Source organism: Atractosteus spatula, chromosome 1, assembly GCF_055471065.1.
Source record: "Atractosteus spatula isolate fAtrSpa1 chromosome 1, fAtrSpa1.hap1, whole genome shotgun sequence".
Lineage (NCBI taxonomy): Eukaryota > Metazoa > Chordata > Actinopteri > Semionotiformes > Lepisosteidae > Atractosteus > Atractosteus spatula.
The window spans coordinates 37,742,574-37,756,032 of record NC_142706.1 but is presented as its reverse complement, the minus strand read 5'-3'; the positions used below and the strand labels follow the sequence as shown (position 1 = coordinate 37,756,032).

The 13,459-nt window shown below is 39.6% G+C and overlaps 1 protein-coding gene across 3 annotated transcripts in view; it reads right to left on the bottom strand.

The window, feature by feature from the left end:
• Positions 1-13,226, bottom strand: part of kiaa0232 (KIAA0232 ortholog) — a 32,256-nt gene extending 19,030 nt beyond the window's left edge. The window contains exons 1-2 of one of the 3 annotated variants that reach the window (XM_088937230.1): positions 13,113-13,226; positions 1,515-2,019 (exon numbers count right to left, since the gene is read on the bottom strand). In XM_088937230.1, coding sequence (XP_088793356.1) covers positions 1,515-1,742 — 228 coding nt within the window. In that variant the 5' untranslated portion in view covers positions 1,743-2,019; positions 13,113-13,226. Of the gene's footprint in view, positions 1-1,514; positions 2,020-12,499; positions 12,618-13,112 lie in introns of those variants that run through there. The other 2 variants (XM_088937312.1, XM_088937396.1) reach the window with 2 other exon arrangements.
• Positions 13,227-13,459: the final 233 nt, after the last annotated feature.

Sequence of the window (13,459 nt, the reverse complement as noted above, 5' to 3'; positions counted from 1 at the left end):
ATACCTGGAAGAATGTGGTTTCAAGTCAGATGAAAGACAAAAATATACAGTCCAGTCTTCCTTGTTGGATATGTATAGTTCTTCTGTTAGTGTTTACTGTATTTATACTGCCTTGGGGCCACCTCTATCTCATGATCCACCTCCAAAGAGGCTGGCCATGACCTCACTAAAAAGGGTCCATTTACTGTTAACTATCCCTGTTCTGCAATGGCTGACTTAATGATTTAACAGTGAATTAGTTTAACCTGAGTTATCTATTAGTACCACTCCTTTGATCACCTGTATCTTGCTCATGTTTATCTGTCCAATTGACAGCTGTATAAACACTGAGACACTATTCGTTGTTTTGTAAATCTGCTGGGAAGTACAAATCTTACAGCCGCAACATTACAACTATAACATCGAAAGTACAAAGTTTGAATTGAAATATGTTAAGTGTGCAGCTAATGTCAATAAGAGCTTATTCTGCAGGTGAATTTAGTTTTAACTAAATTTACAGTGCACTGCATTACATAGAATATTTTATAAGCCTATACAATACACAAGAAGCTGTGGAGCAAGAAATTGTTTTACCATATTAACCTAACATCTATATTCACTCAATTTAACTGCATTAGGTAGTGGACTCTGCTGAACATGAAGGAAGCACATAGTGAATTACATTTTGAGAAAATAGTTTCACAACTTTGGAGTACATCAGAAAAATTAAGATTTTTATTCATTTTCTTTATATAAGAGATGTGATCATCATTCTTAAGTGATCTAATTTAAAACCTGAGAGGAGCGGTTCATTACAGTAATGAGACATTCAAGTGAAGTTACACAAGTTGGATAACAATGAGCTGAGGTTTGTGGGTGAACTGTTTAAAGATGAATTTGTGGAGGAACATTAGTAAACTTGTTTTGCACAAGGTACTTACACAAGCCACAGACCTACATTTTCTACACAAAACGCTAACAGTGCCTCCAAATACACATTCTCCATATATCACAGGATGGGACTTAATTCAAGAACATTACAGAAGAGGATGTGGCAGGATTGGAATATGTGCAGTGCTTTGGATAATATGACAGTACATGATGGGAGAGGACTGAATCTTTAGTCCCTTCTCACACACTAACCCAGGACACTGCTGCAGTGCTTTGGATAAGATGTTAAGGAGAGTGCCTTGGTCATTACACATCTCAAGGCACTGGGCTGGGTTAACACTTTTTAATAATCTGACTCCCTAAAGTTCCCGTTAACTCAAATGGCAGGGTCATTTCTCACTTTATCCCATATACTGTGTAGTGTTGCTACTGGTACATAAAGAGGTACATAACTGGTACATAAAGTCCAGCACCCACCAGGGCAACACATGGAAAGCCATGTTATGCAGCAGCGAGATGGAACTGTACAAAAGTGAGGAACTGTTTCAGCAACTAAATCATATTTACAAACAGTACTTTCAACAGAGACAAATCTTCCCCAACTCAATGCTTAAAAGTCAGGTATACATGGAAAAATAACCTACCTGATCTTGCAAGTCGTAGTCATAACTATCATGCAGAAGAAGACTAAGAACATAACGAGTGTAGATCATGGCATCAATCCCACACTTCTCCAGCTCCTGTCCTAGCCAGGTTTGCACCGGGCCCAATGCATGAAGGAGAGACATTTCGGAAGCAGGAAAAGGGCCTGAAAAGGGGCTTGAGTAGCTTTCAGGAGCAGGACCGTCCAAATCGGTACTGACTGGATGCATCGAACTAGGTGTTAGACATTGTGAAGTACCGCGGCATTTTCTGGTTGATGACTGAAGGCGAGCCTCTCTGGATGCAGTTTCAGTCCAGCGGGACACAAAAGGGGGGAGCTACATGAATAATCATGTAGGTTTTCTTATTGCTGTTTGCAGGGACGAACTTCACTCTTCAATCATGGCTCACTGATGGAGAAAATCGGCTATGGCAAAACACCAGTTGTGTTTGCTTCACAATCAGAAGAGGTTCATGTTGAGTTCAAAATCCCTCCTCCGGCAAAATCTGTAATAAAAAAAGTATTTTTGTTATAGTTGCTTCATGAATGAGTTTTTGTTTGGTATTTTCATATAAGAGTGTGTTGCAATAAGGTAAAATGCTCCCATGTTAATACATTTATATGTTCAATTACCGAAATAACTAATGATTAAGATCCTGAATATATGTCAAACATAAATAGTATTAAAGCAAAACACAGAACAAGTTTATTCTTTAAAAAAACCTAGAATAAGAACTTGCAATGTGGTTTGGTTCACCAATTCAGCACAGTTTTTAGTATTTTCCTGGATATTGAGTGTTACTGACAAAAGAAAAAAGCATTACAAATTGTGTGCATGGATGTGCTTTTTTTTTTCAAAAACAAACTGACAGTAAACAAAACATTAGGATTATTTAGGCATTATTTAGGATTAACAGAACTTTAAAGACCACATTCTTTCAATTAACCCCCCTCTTCCTGCCCAAAACCCTTGTTAAACCAGTCTGTGAATAACAGCACAAGCACTTATTACTTTTATGAGCTATACAGCATGGTGAATAAGCACAGGACGGACCGTGCATTTGCTCGAGACATTTCAGCAAAGGCAGCAAAAGCAGTCTACAGTCTGGGCCGCAAGCACATTAAACCCCAGGGGCTATTCTTTTACCCTTGGAAATGAGTTTGGTCACAGTTGTTCGGTCTCATTCCTTCTCTTCTATGTTCCTGACAAAACAACATGCTCTGGAAACTCCACTGAAGCCTTGTAGTCAGCTGATGCGGATACCCCATTCACTATTAAAAATTGCTGACCCCAAAATCTCCTCTCCCCTTAAAACCAAGTACTCACGGGCAGCAGCAAGTTTCTCCTGCTGCCAACTTACCAGTTAAACAACGGCTTTTGCCCATGACTGGAAAAATAAGACTCTCACAAACCTCACTGCGAATAAGTGGATCGGCAAACTGCAACCTGCAACATTCTACTGTACTTTAAATGAGTGAAATAGAGTTTGATTGCATTTGTAACAAAAATTAGGTCACTTACTTGATCTAGTTTAAAAGGGAATTCAGTTTCTGAAAAACTTTGCATTAATGATTCAGAAACAGCTTAGACCTTAATCTTTTAAAATTCTCACAGCAAAACAACAATACACTTCAACATTAACCCTATAAGTATGCAACTACGCAACTTTGTGAAAAACAGCCTGTTAAATTTGCCACTTAAAACTGGGTAACAAGCAAAAATATTTGTAGACATTATTCTGTAGCAGAATAACCCCAAAGAATAAATAAAACCATAGTACTTCTTCCCCACAGGCTTCAAAACAGTTTGGCATGCTACCAAATATCAAATCAATGTAGTACCTACTATAACAGGAGGGGATGGCGTATAATGTATAACAACATTTGCAGTTCACATCTTGATTGCACTTATCAATGCCTCCTTCAGAAAGCATCAACAATGCATATCATACAAGGTGTTTGCTTAGCTGCAGGTGGGTTTAAAAGTTTCGCAAACAGATGAGCAAAGGGGACTTGATTTACTCTGCTTAATTAACTTCGTGGTAAATCATTAGAACGACAATCAAGGGTAAACCTTCAACAGTTACAAAGCACACTGTAAATACAGAGGAACAACAAGAAAAGGAAAAAGAGGGGAGACCACAGAGAGGAATGAACACCACTCTCCTCTGTCTCAAATCCTGTGCCATGTGAGAGGACCTTGTTCTTGTCAGTCTTGGAGAACCGATTCTGGTTAAGGGATCTGGATATTTTAGAGCTTGCAGTCATTTTTTAAAAAAATCAAATTTCTTACATTGTGGAACCCTCAGACTAAAAATGTTCAGTGATGCATTTCTGAATAGGAAGACTCATACCAATTCACTTATTGCATCCATGTTCTAGGAAAGGAAATTTAGTTGCATTTGGGATCCAGTCATGAGATCTTTTAGTCTTTTCGGACTCTTGTATATTATAACATTTTCAGTTTACAGGGCTAGATAAAGCACAGAATTGCGTGTGTTATTGGTGTAATGCTGTGCTGCGTAGTTCAGTAATTTTACTGTTACTCATAAATTAATGCTTTAACTCCAAATTTTCATTCTCTCCAGAGAATAAAAGGAACTTGTGTCATTTTTAGATGCCTCAAAGTTTCCTAAGGCTCAGGTTATTTCCTGGCTATTGTGCAACAATGTACAGGTCATGCCTGCATTAACTACAAGCCACGTGCTGGACACATGCTACTTTAAGGGACCAAAGAAAAAAATTCCTGGATGTCAGGTCAGAGTTATGAAGTATGAGGTGCTGGACCTTGAATAATATAAACAAGAAACCATGCAGCTGGATATCACCGTCAGGTCACTGTCAATGAAAGGTCTCCTATCACAGTCTGACATGTGACAGCAGTGCTTAGTGTTTGTCCACATTTACACAAGGCCAGCCAAATTCATAGTAATGCTTTGCATGAACTCCGACAAGTTCCTGCTGGTTCATAAAGCAGCCTGCGCTGCACCACAGCTCAATCCTGCTTTGCATGGAACATGTGCATTTGCAGGTAAGATGCTAATTCGGTTCTTTTTTCCAACACTTTGGAAGAGATGAGGACAAGCTCTTAATTTGGTTAGTCTTTCCACCAGCACCAGAAAGTTACTAGTTGATCTTAAGCAAGGGGGATTTGGTTTTATGCATTTTCACAGAATCAGAAAACTTAATTTTCCATATAAGACGCCGTACATGCCAAAATTATTACTTCTTTAAATCATCACCATTCCTGTTCCTGATATTTGACAGTCAAATATCGGTGGTGCTTACAAGGAAAAGAAAATTCCTTGGAAACGCAAGACATTTAAAGGAGAGGCATGACAAAAAAAGCCAAAACCTAGCAAAAATACCACATATTAAAAGATAATTGCTAGAGACAGTCACCTCATATGATGCATTTACATTTTCTTCAATTTCACTAAAAAAACACATCTAAATGAATTCAAGTCTATTCATCCTTCAAAGGTGATAAAGGGCTGGTTAAAAATAGAATCTGCGACTAACTTGACCAATTCTGCCATTTCTCGAGTAAAAACACTTTTACAGCCCTAACACGCATTTGTCAGTGAAAAGTCTTGCAACAATAAAATCATCCATCTTTCATGACTTACGCTACAGTCTAGCTCACAGTAAATACCCTTAAAAGAATTAAACCCGCTGAACTGTACTGTACTTAACTGTACACGCTTGCCTCTCACTGTTTAACAGCATAAAGCATGAAAAGTACAACAGTCAAAACACCTTCTTTGCTTAAATTATTAAAATAGTACACGGGAAGACCCAAATGAGCACTAACATTAAAGGCGTAACTTGTTTTTTTAATGATAGTATACTCTTAAATTGTTCAAAGAATTTGATTTATTCTTTTTTGCATCTTTTCCAGAGACTTAGGGCATGACTGGTATAACAGTTTGAGGCCGTACGGTGTTAAATAGCCAACCCGTAGAATTTAGTCCATGAACTGAAACAGTTTGAAAGTGAACCATGTAATCTTCCTAGAACTGATTTTTTTTTATAGCATTCCAGAATCAAGAAAGGTATTTGTGTTCTGATGTTAGCTCAAGATTTAAGTATTTTCCGGTATACGTGTTCCTGTCAGGAGTAATCCCTTCATTACTCGCCCACCATGCAGCTTCTTGTGCTCTCATAGTTGAGCTCCACGATGTGTTCAAGCAGGAGGCGAGAGGACGTCTTTACTGTTGCGCCTCGCACATCAAACTCAATCCTTTGTGCCAGCTCTCGTTTTAGCATATGAGCATCATTATAATTAGCCATTCTTATCTTTGTTATTATTTTGGCTTAATAGCAAAACAGTTTAAACTTGTCAAACATCAGCCTAAATTTATCTCATTAGCTTCTGGATTGAATGTCTTAATACCATCCATCTATTTTCTAAAAGCTTTATCCAACACCGGGAGCCAGAGCCTATCCTGGCAAACAACAGGCGCCAAGCAGGATACACCATGAATGGGATACCACTCCAGGCCAACTGTAAAATGACTTAACTCTATCACTTACAGGGTGTTAACATGCTTCCCAGACTCCTGATCACCGACGGTTTAAGTTTCTGTACAAAACCTGCAGGACTTTTGCTCACAACAACCAGTGTCGCAGACTCAAGTTAATTTAATCTCTTTTATCGGTTGAAAGATCATGGGATGGCTTGAAATTAAGCTAAACTGAATTAGAACTGCCTCAAATTCAGGAGTTTTCTTTTCAGGTTTACGCATAAACAGAACATGAAATGGTGCTGGAATGCTATTTTTCAAACCATTCAAACTTTCGACATCTTTTTACAATGCCAATGTATTCAAAATATCAACCCATATAACCCATATCCAGACACCAGACTACTTCTCATATGATACTTTCAAATTTTAAAATTCCTGTTCTCCTAGGAGAGGCTAACATTTGTAACCTAATTCTATTATAATCATAAACAATAATTAGAAACACATTAAAACGCCCATTTTTTTATGTTTCTGGAAATATGGTGAAATCTCAGTCTACATAATGCACCCTATTACCCAATCTGTAGCAACCTTCTAATGCGAGCTTCTGAAGAAAGGCAAAACATCTTCCCAACCGACTACAAAGTGCACCTGCAAATAATTAAAACTTCTTTTCAGTAGAGAAAATGAATCAATAAGTTCAATGTGAAATCACTCCAATTCCGACAATACATTTGAGCTTTTCATGAAATTCAGTACGCAGCTATCAAATGGAGGAAAGATTTGAGACTTGTACGTCAACATCTCTTGAAGACAATGCAACGGTTTATCTAGACATGCTATACACAGCCTTGATGCCATTTTAAAACTTGTGGATTTGATTAAAAAAATTCTGGCATATTGTTCTACTGACCCTAAGATATGAAAACAGAAAACTAAAGAATATGATTTCTATATGATTGGGGGTGGGGGGGGGATTCAAAGTCATCATTCTTCACATACAGGAAATACATATCACCTCAGTTCTCCAATCCTGGCCATCATAATTCTATGCCAATTATCCAATTACCAATGATTAACAAAGAGGAAGAGAGGCACATTGCCCATACATTCAGAAGACAGAGATGAAACTAGTTCTTGAGTATTAAACTCTCCTCAATTATGAAAAAACTTCTTCAGCAGAAATACTTTCATTGTGACCTCTTTAAAACACACACAAAGAAAGCTACTAGATGTTTGATAGCTATCTCAGCAATTTGGGTTCTAAATTTGTCATCAGATCCTGTAGGAGCTGGGCAGAGTATTTGTGAAATTTCAAGCATGCTTACTGCTAAACTGAGTGACGATTTAAGCCTTTCAAGCGACCCAGGGAAAGCAAGGACCATGACTATTTAGCTGATCAGGAAATTCAATAAATGCTGGTCTCTCATTTAGGAATCTCCAGCACAGTAGAGAAAATTGGAAAGATCAGTAATATACAGCAAAATAAAAATGAAAGAGTAATGGCTGAGATCTGGACACGGATACAGTCGGTTAAAAGAGAAAATCCAAATTCTTACAACAAAAGGCAGGACTGGAGAGGTAACAAAGCAAAATTTGGTGGACCTTATTTCATAGCTAGAACTAACTGCCAGTTCATTACAAAACCAAACTCTGGATGGAGTATATGTCCAGATATGACTTATACCTGTGTTCATGCGTTTAAAAACAAATTTATAGGAAAAGACTGAGGGTTTTCACAAGTTTACTTCAGTCAAGACCAAGAGAATACATCCAACAGGATCTGCTCATTCATTCTTATATCCTAGATCTAATATCTCAGAGACCAGGTTTTAACATAACTTTAATATGATACAAGTAAAGCCTTACAAATATTAGACGTATACATTGTTGGTACATGTATTCGGAGTTGAGGCTGAAAATAAAAACTTCAGTGAACTACTAAAAGCATATTCAAACAAACTGAGACAACAAATCCCTATCAATATGCCAATTCCCCTTTATTTCACTGTTCTATGCTTGTCTTGAACATTTAATTGTCTTTCAATCCAGATGTCATCTTTTAAAAATTAAAAACTAAGAATTTAAGATCATATTAATTTAACACACATTTTGTTGTTTCCAGTTTGATAAAGTTTTCAGCCATTGCATTTACAGTGCCAGGAAGCCTGTCTGAAATAGCCAGAGAGCAAACTTGCAAATCAGATTTTCAAATGACGTTTAGCCAAGAATAAACCCAATATGACAAGTCATGTATATTGCAGTAAATTACGGAAGTTAACAAAATCACCCACCAGTATCTTTCTGTTCAGTTTTGCTACCTAGACTATCTATTCTGAATTCTTATTCCGATACTACACAGCACACACTTTAACCTGCACTACTGCACCCCATTCTAAGATGGTATACATGTGGTCAAATGGATGCTTTTGCATTTTGCACTTTATTCACAAAAAGTAGAGGGCAGCACTAAGCCTCGTGGCTTACACTACAACCATTTTGGGGATTTTATTTGCTTTTGTTTGTAGTAAACAGGATCCACTGAGGATTACAGTAAAGATTCTCTTCACAATGCTGCCTCCACTGAAAGTCCGGTACTCAATAGCGAAAATGTAAGTCACAAATCTTCCAAACAATATTACAAAGGCTTAAATCAACAAATCATATGTAATATTGTATTGGAAACTTGTCTAGATTTAGTCATCTACCAGGCACCTGCTTAATCATTAACTCTAGATCACTTTTTAAATACCTTTCCAGCTTCTATGATGTTGAAAAATAAAACCTAGATAATCTGTATGAATTAGAAAAGGCAGTGGTCCCAACACAGGTCTCTGTGGTACTCTGCTGTAGTACACATCCACAAACAACTAAACTGCACAGCTTAATGGATATAAAACAGTTCCAATTCAAATGCACACATTACTTTAAATGCCTTTAATTTCTGAATTAATCTTTTGTAAGAAACATTCAGCAGAGTACTGAAAAACCATATACACCTAATTGTTTGCTCTGCCCATATCCATTGCTGATACTGCTTGTTCAAAGAACGCTTACAGTAAATTAACCTTCTCTAAATTATTTTGACTATTTAGAAGGGATCTATTTCTATATTGATGATCTTATACCTCTAATTATCACTCTCAAAACCCTACGTGCAAGAGAACACAAACTGGTCTATTGCTACTTTGTTAGAAGTTTCTTAAGGGACAGAAAATAGTATTTCTTGCTTCCTGGTGTATGAATGATGGGAAAAACTTTCTCATTCAATTTACAGTAATTGGGAAAAAAAAACTCTTGAGAAAACTCATTAACCACATATACCATTTAAGTTTCTGACAAAATGCCACATCTTCCTTTACACAAGACTTTGAATTCCTTATAAAATGCTGATCTATAATTTATTAAATTTATTATTTGTGATCCGTAGCATAATGCTTTTTAGTGTTTTAATAAATCTGACTCATACAGATTTGATTCATCTAGGTTAAGTTGTTGTGCGTGAATATCTGTTGGTGAACAGAGCTAGACCTCCCCCTCGTCACTCCAGAACACAGAGCATCCGAAAGTGGTTTTCGTCACCAGTTTAATTAACCATGTTTCTGTGATTCCAAATATATCATAATTATTTTATTTTTCCCTTGGATTCTATCTGAAACCTTACGTCCTCTTTCTCTTTGTTCAACTCACTTACATTCCAATTTAAAGGTTCCTGATTTTTTTGTATCTTCCTGCCAAGATTTTTCATCTTCTCTTCTCTGTAGAACAGTTTCCAGTCACTGAACTCTTCAGCAAACTACGTCCTCAGCCAAGTGTTGGTTTTCCAAGTTAACACTTATGATTCCAGAGAAGACCACCTATTCGATCCTTTTCTTCAGTTTGGTTTCCAAGTGTCAGAATTTGTTGCTGAACAGAAGGGTGCTGTATATACCAATGTCATCTGTTCAAACCTAGACAAGTACAGGGCAGTCATCTGCTTTTGCTAGGAGGCTGTTACCTGTATGGACAATGCCAGTCACCCAGCCAGCTCCAGGGAGCAAGCACTCTGTGTTCTCAATGCATTAGTGCAGATGATCTCTTATTGAGTGTTGCTAAGTCTAGTTTCCAGCCACCACCTCTGCTGTTTTTACATCTTCTGTCCATGTCCATGCTTGGGAGCAGTAAAACAGGAGGAGGATAACATGATGACTTGCATCATCTCAAAAGATAAAAGGAAGAGGTGTCCACGAGCAGTATATTACTACTGTTGCCCCTAAAAAAAGCACACCATTTGCATTTCAATACTCTCACTTAGGGATGCTAACACCTTTTTAACTGCAATGTGCATTAACAAACCCTTCACTTTGTTAGTGTGCCTTCCCTATAACACATCCAACAGAACCTCCAGCTGGGGTATTGTACCCTGCCTGCTGGGTAAGTCACCAACATACTTCCTACCTTCAACTTCTAGCCTTCTACTTGAAATGGAAAAAAAGAGTGATTACAAAGCCAAGGGTTATGACAAAGTAAGAGACCATGACTGGAACCAAAAACTGTCAATGGATATTTTCAAGGGATATTCTAAAATCCTCTCATTTACGGTTTATGAACATTTGTCACATAATTGAAGGAAAAACTTTTCAGAGCATCTCTTGGAATCAACCAGTCTTTATGTTTAATTTCAAATTCATCTGAACCTTCACTAGCCAAAGAGCATTTTTTTACTTAAAGGATCACAGAGGAATCAAAGTATCATTAGACTCCCAATATGAAATTCAAATAAAAATATCACTCTTATGCCTGTATTTTTTTCCAGTTTCATATAAAACATTAACTTCTGTTGATGTACACAAAATCATTTTAAATAAAGATATTATCTAAATGCAAGACAAATTTAATTAAGTCTTGAAAAATAAAGGTGACAATATGAAGAGCATGGGGTTAGGTAAAACATTAAAAGTATTTTAATTAAAAACACAAATATTAAAAGCATTAAAGGCAAAAGGAAACATGCTACGTATAGCCATGTGCAGAAACTTTTGCAACTGAACACTACCCCATTACAATATTGTTTCCTTGTCTGAACATTTAAAAAATACTGCATTTAAAATTAAAACTGAATGCACTTTGCCTGAGATCGTTCTTCCCAAAAGAAACTATAGCAGACTACAGCTGGAAGAAATAAGTGATGTGACTGTATATGGAAAACGTATAGCTTAGAGAAAACAAGGGAACCAAGGTTTGGTTTCATTGATAAGGCAGCAGGACAGAGTTGGACTTAGATTTAGAGCTGACCTTGTCCTTTCATTCTGTGTTCAAGGATGGAAATGAGACACAGTATAATTTGAGATATCCCAGGCAATTTGAGAAATTTAGTATTTTTCTACTAGTCTGACTCAGAGTTTATACTAACTTGGATATTGAGTTGTAATACTTATAACTTCAGTAATAATACGTATGACTCAACGAACTTATATTAAAGTCTAAACTCGCAGTGGAATAGTACTTTCCTTACTAGCTGGGCAACTGTACGAACAATAAGCACAATTTCATGTTAATAAGCTACCACAAATAATGAGTTTCTCACATTGCAAAAATGAAACTAGCACAATATAGAAAATTCAGACACCTCGACATAAAATATCATTTGATCAAATAATCACAACAAAACAATCTAGAATGAACAAAATGGTCTTCTCTCATTAGTAGCTTTATATTCTTATGTAATATTTGATCTTAACTCCTAAATGCACCTTGTGAGCAATCTGGAAAAACAATCGCCTGCAGTTTTATTTCGTTGGTAATTTCAGGTGTAACTATACTTCCTCAAATCAATACTAGTGGCCAAGTTATGTGGTACTGAACTATCACAGTTCATTCCTATACAAAGATAATCTAAAGACATCAACCACGAAAATCACAAACTCACCATAACACGTGAATGCTCCAGCCATTGCTCGCATAAATCGGTAGTTGGTTACACGTAAAAACCTGCGTTTGTCTAACTAGTTGCATAAACGTTCCCGTCGGCGCAGCCCCTGTCAAAACCATCTGACTGTGCAGCAAGAGCGAGCAGCGCTCTGAAAGCAATAAGCCCCGCCCACCTGCTCTGTCCTGCCCGCAGATTGGAGGAACAGCTCTCCAGCGGCGCCGCGGTTGGACGCCCCGCCTGTCCGTCACCGCTTACGACGAACCAGACTCCCCTCAGAAGGCCCCCGAAGGGCAAAATAAGGAGCTTCTCGGCAACAGTGCCAAAACACCGAAGCACCGCAAACGCCACCACTTTACTAGGATTTCTGTATGTCCACGGCACGCTTTTCAATTTCCACAACAAAAACACACAAAACCCCGCGCCGATCTATGGCGCCGTCCGTCGGCTGGAAGGCCCGGGCAATGGCCACGGACGTATCCGTTACTTGAACTCAACACAACACAACTGACAGCCCCGCTCAGCCCTCCATTTGTTTTCACCGCGGCCACCGGCACAGTGTTCCGGACAAAGTGGTCTGTATCAACCAGCAAGACGACTGTCTCCCACCTCTGAAAGCCGAAAGCATGTCATAAAACACCGACGCTCACTTCCTCAGTCCAGCAGGGCAAGCCGGAGCCTCTACGAGCCGCGATCACGGGCTTGAAACGCCCCCCAACAAAGCGGGGAGAGTTGGCGACACTCTAGCTGAAAAACTCGGGGGGGCGGGGGTGGAGGGAGTCGGTCCTACAAGCCGCCGGTGGCTCCACCTCTCCGCAGCCCGGGTCAGCCGGACGGGCAACGGAGTCTCGGCTGAACCGAGTCGCGCCCCCGTCCTACCGGCCCGACGCGAGTGACCCTTGTGCCGTCAAAAAAAAACGGCATTCCCGCTTGCGCCATTGCTGACACATCTCCCTCCCCTCCAAATAAATGTACACCTCTCGGCGCCGGGGCAAGAACGCACACTGCCCGGCGTCTACGGGGGACACTTGCCCCCCAAACTGTGAGTGGTGGTGAGGAGGAGGAGCGGCCGGGCTGACCTGAGACGTCTTTTAAAAAAAAACATGCGTCACGAATTCCCGCTTTTCCAATCTTCAACGGGCGCTGCGTGAAGACAATACGAACTGCGGAGGAGAGCCGGGGTGCCCGCCGGTCAGCGGGCAGCGGTGTCGGCGTCTCTTACCTGCCGTTGCCCAGCGCAGAGGAAGAGGAGAAAGAGGAGGAGAGGAGCGGCTGGTCTCCCGCTGCCGTTCCGAGCGCGAGCTCAGGAATCCGCCGCAGCAGCGTCACGTACTACAGACGCGCGAGACCGCTGCCAAGTCCTGTCCCGGGTTTCGGTCAGGCACCCGCGGCTCACGAGTCTGCCGCCATTCCGGCTCTGCCAAGCGGCAGCTGTTCTATTCTGCGCCGTACTTCCCCTCGATCCAAAATGGCCAACACAGTAGCGCAGTTTCACGCCCAGACCTGTTTTTCACCACCTCCCCACTCCCCGTCACCAGGCAACAAGGCGAACTGCGACCGCCCTCTCCT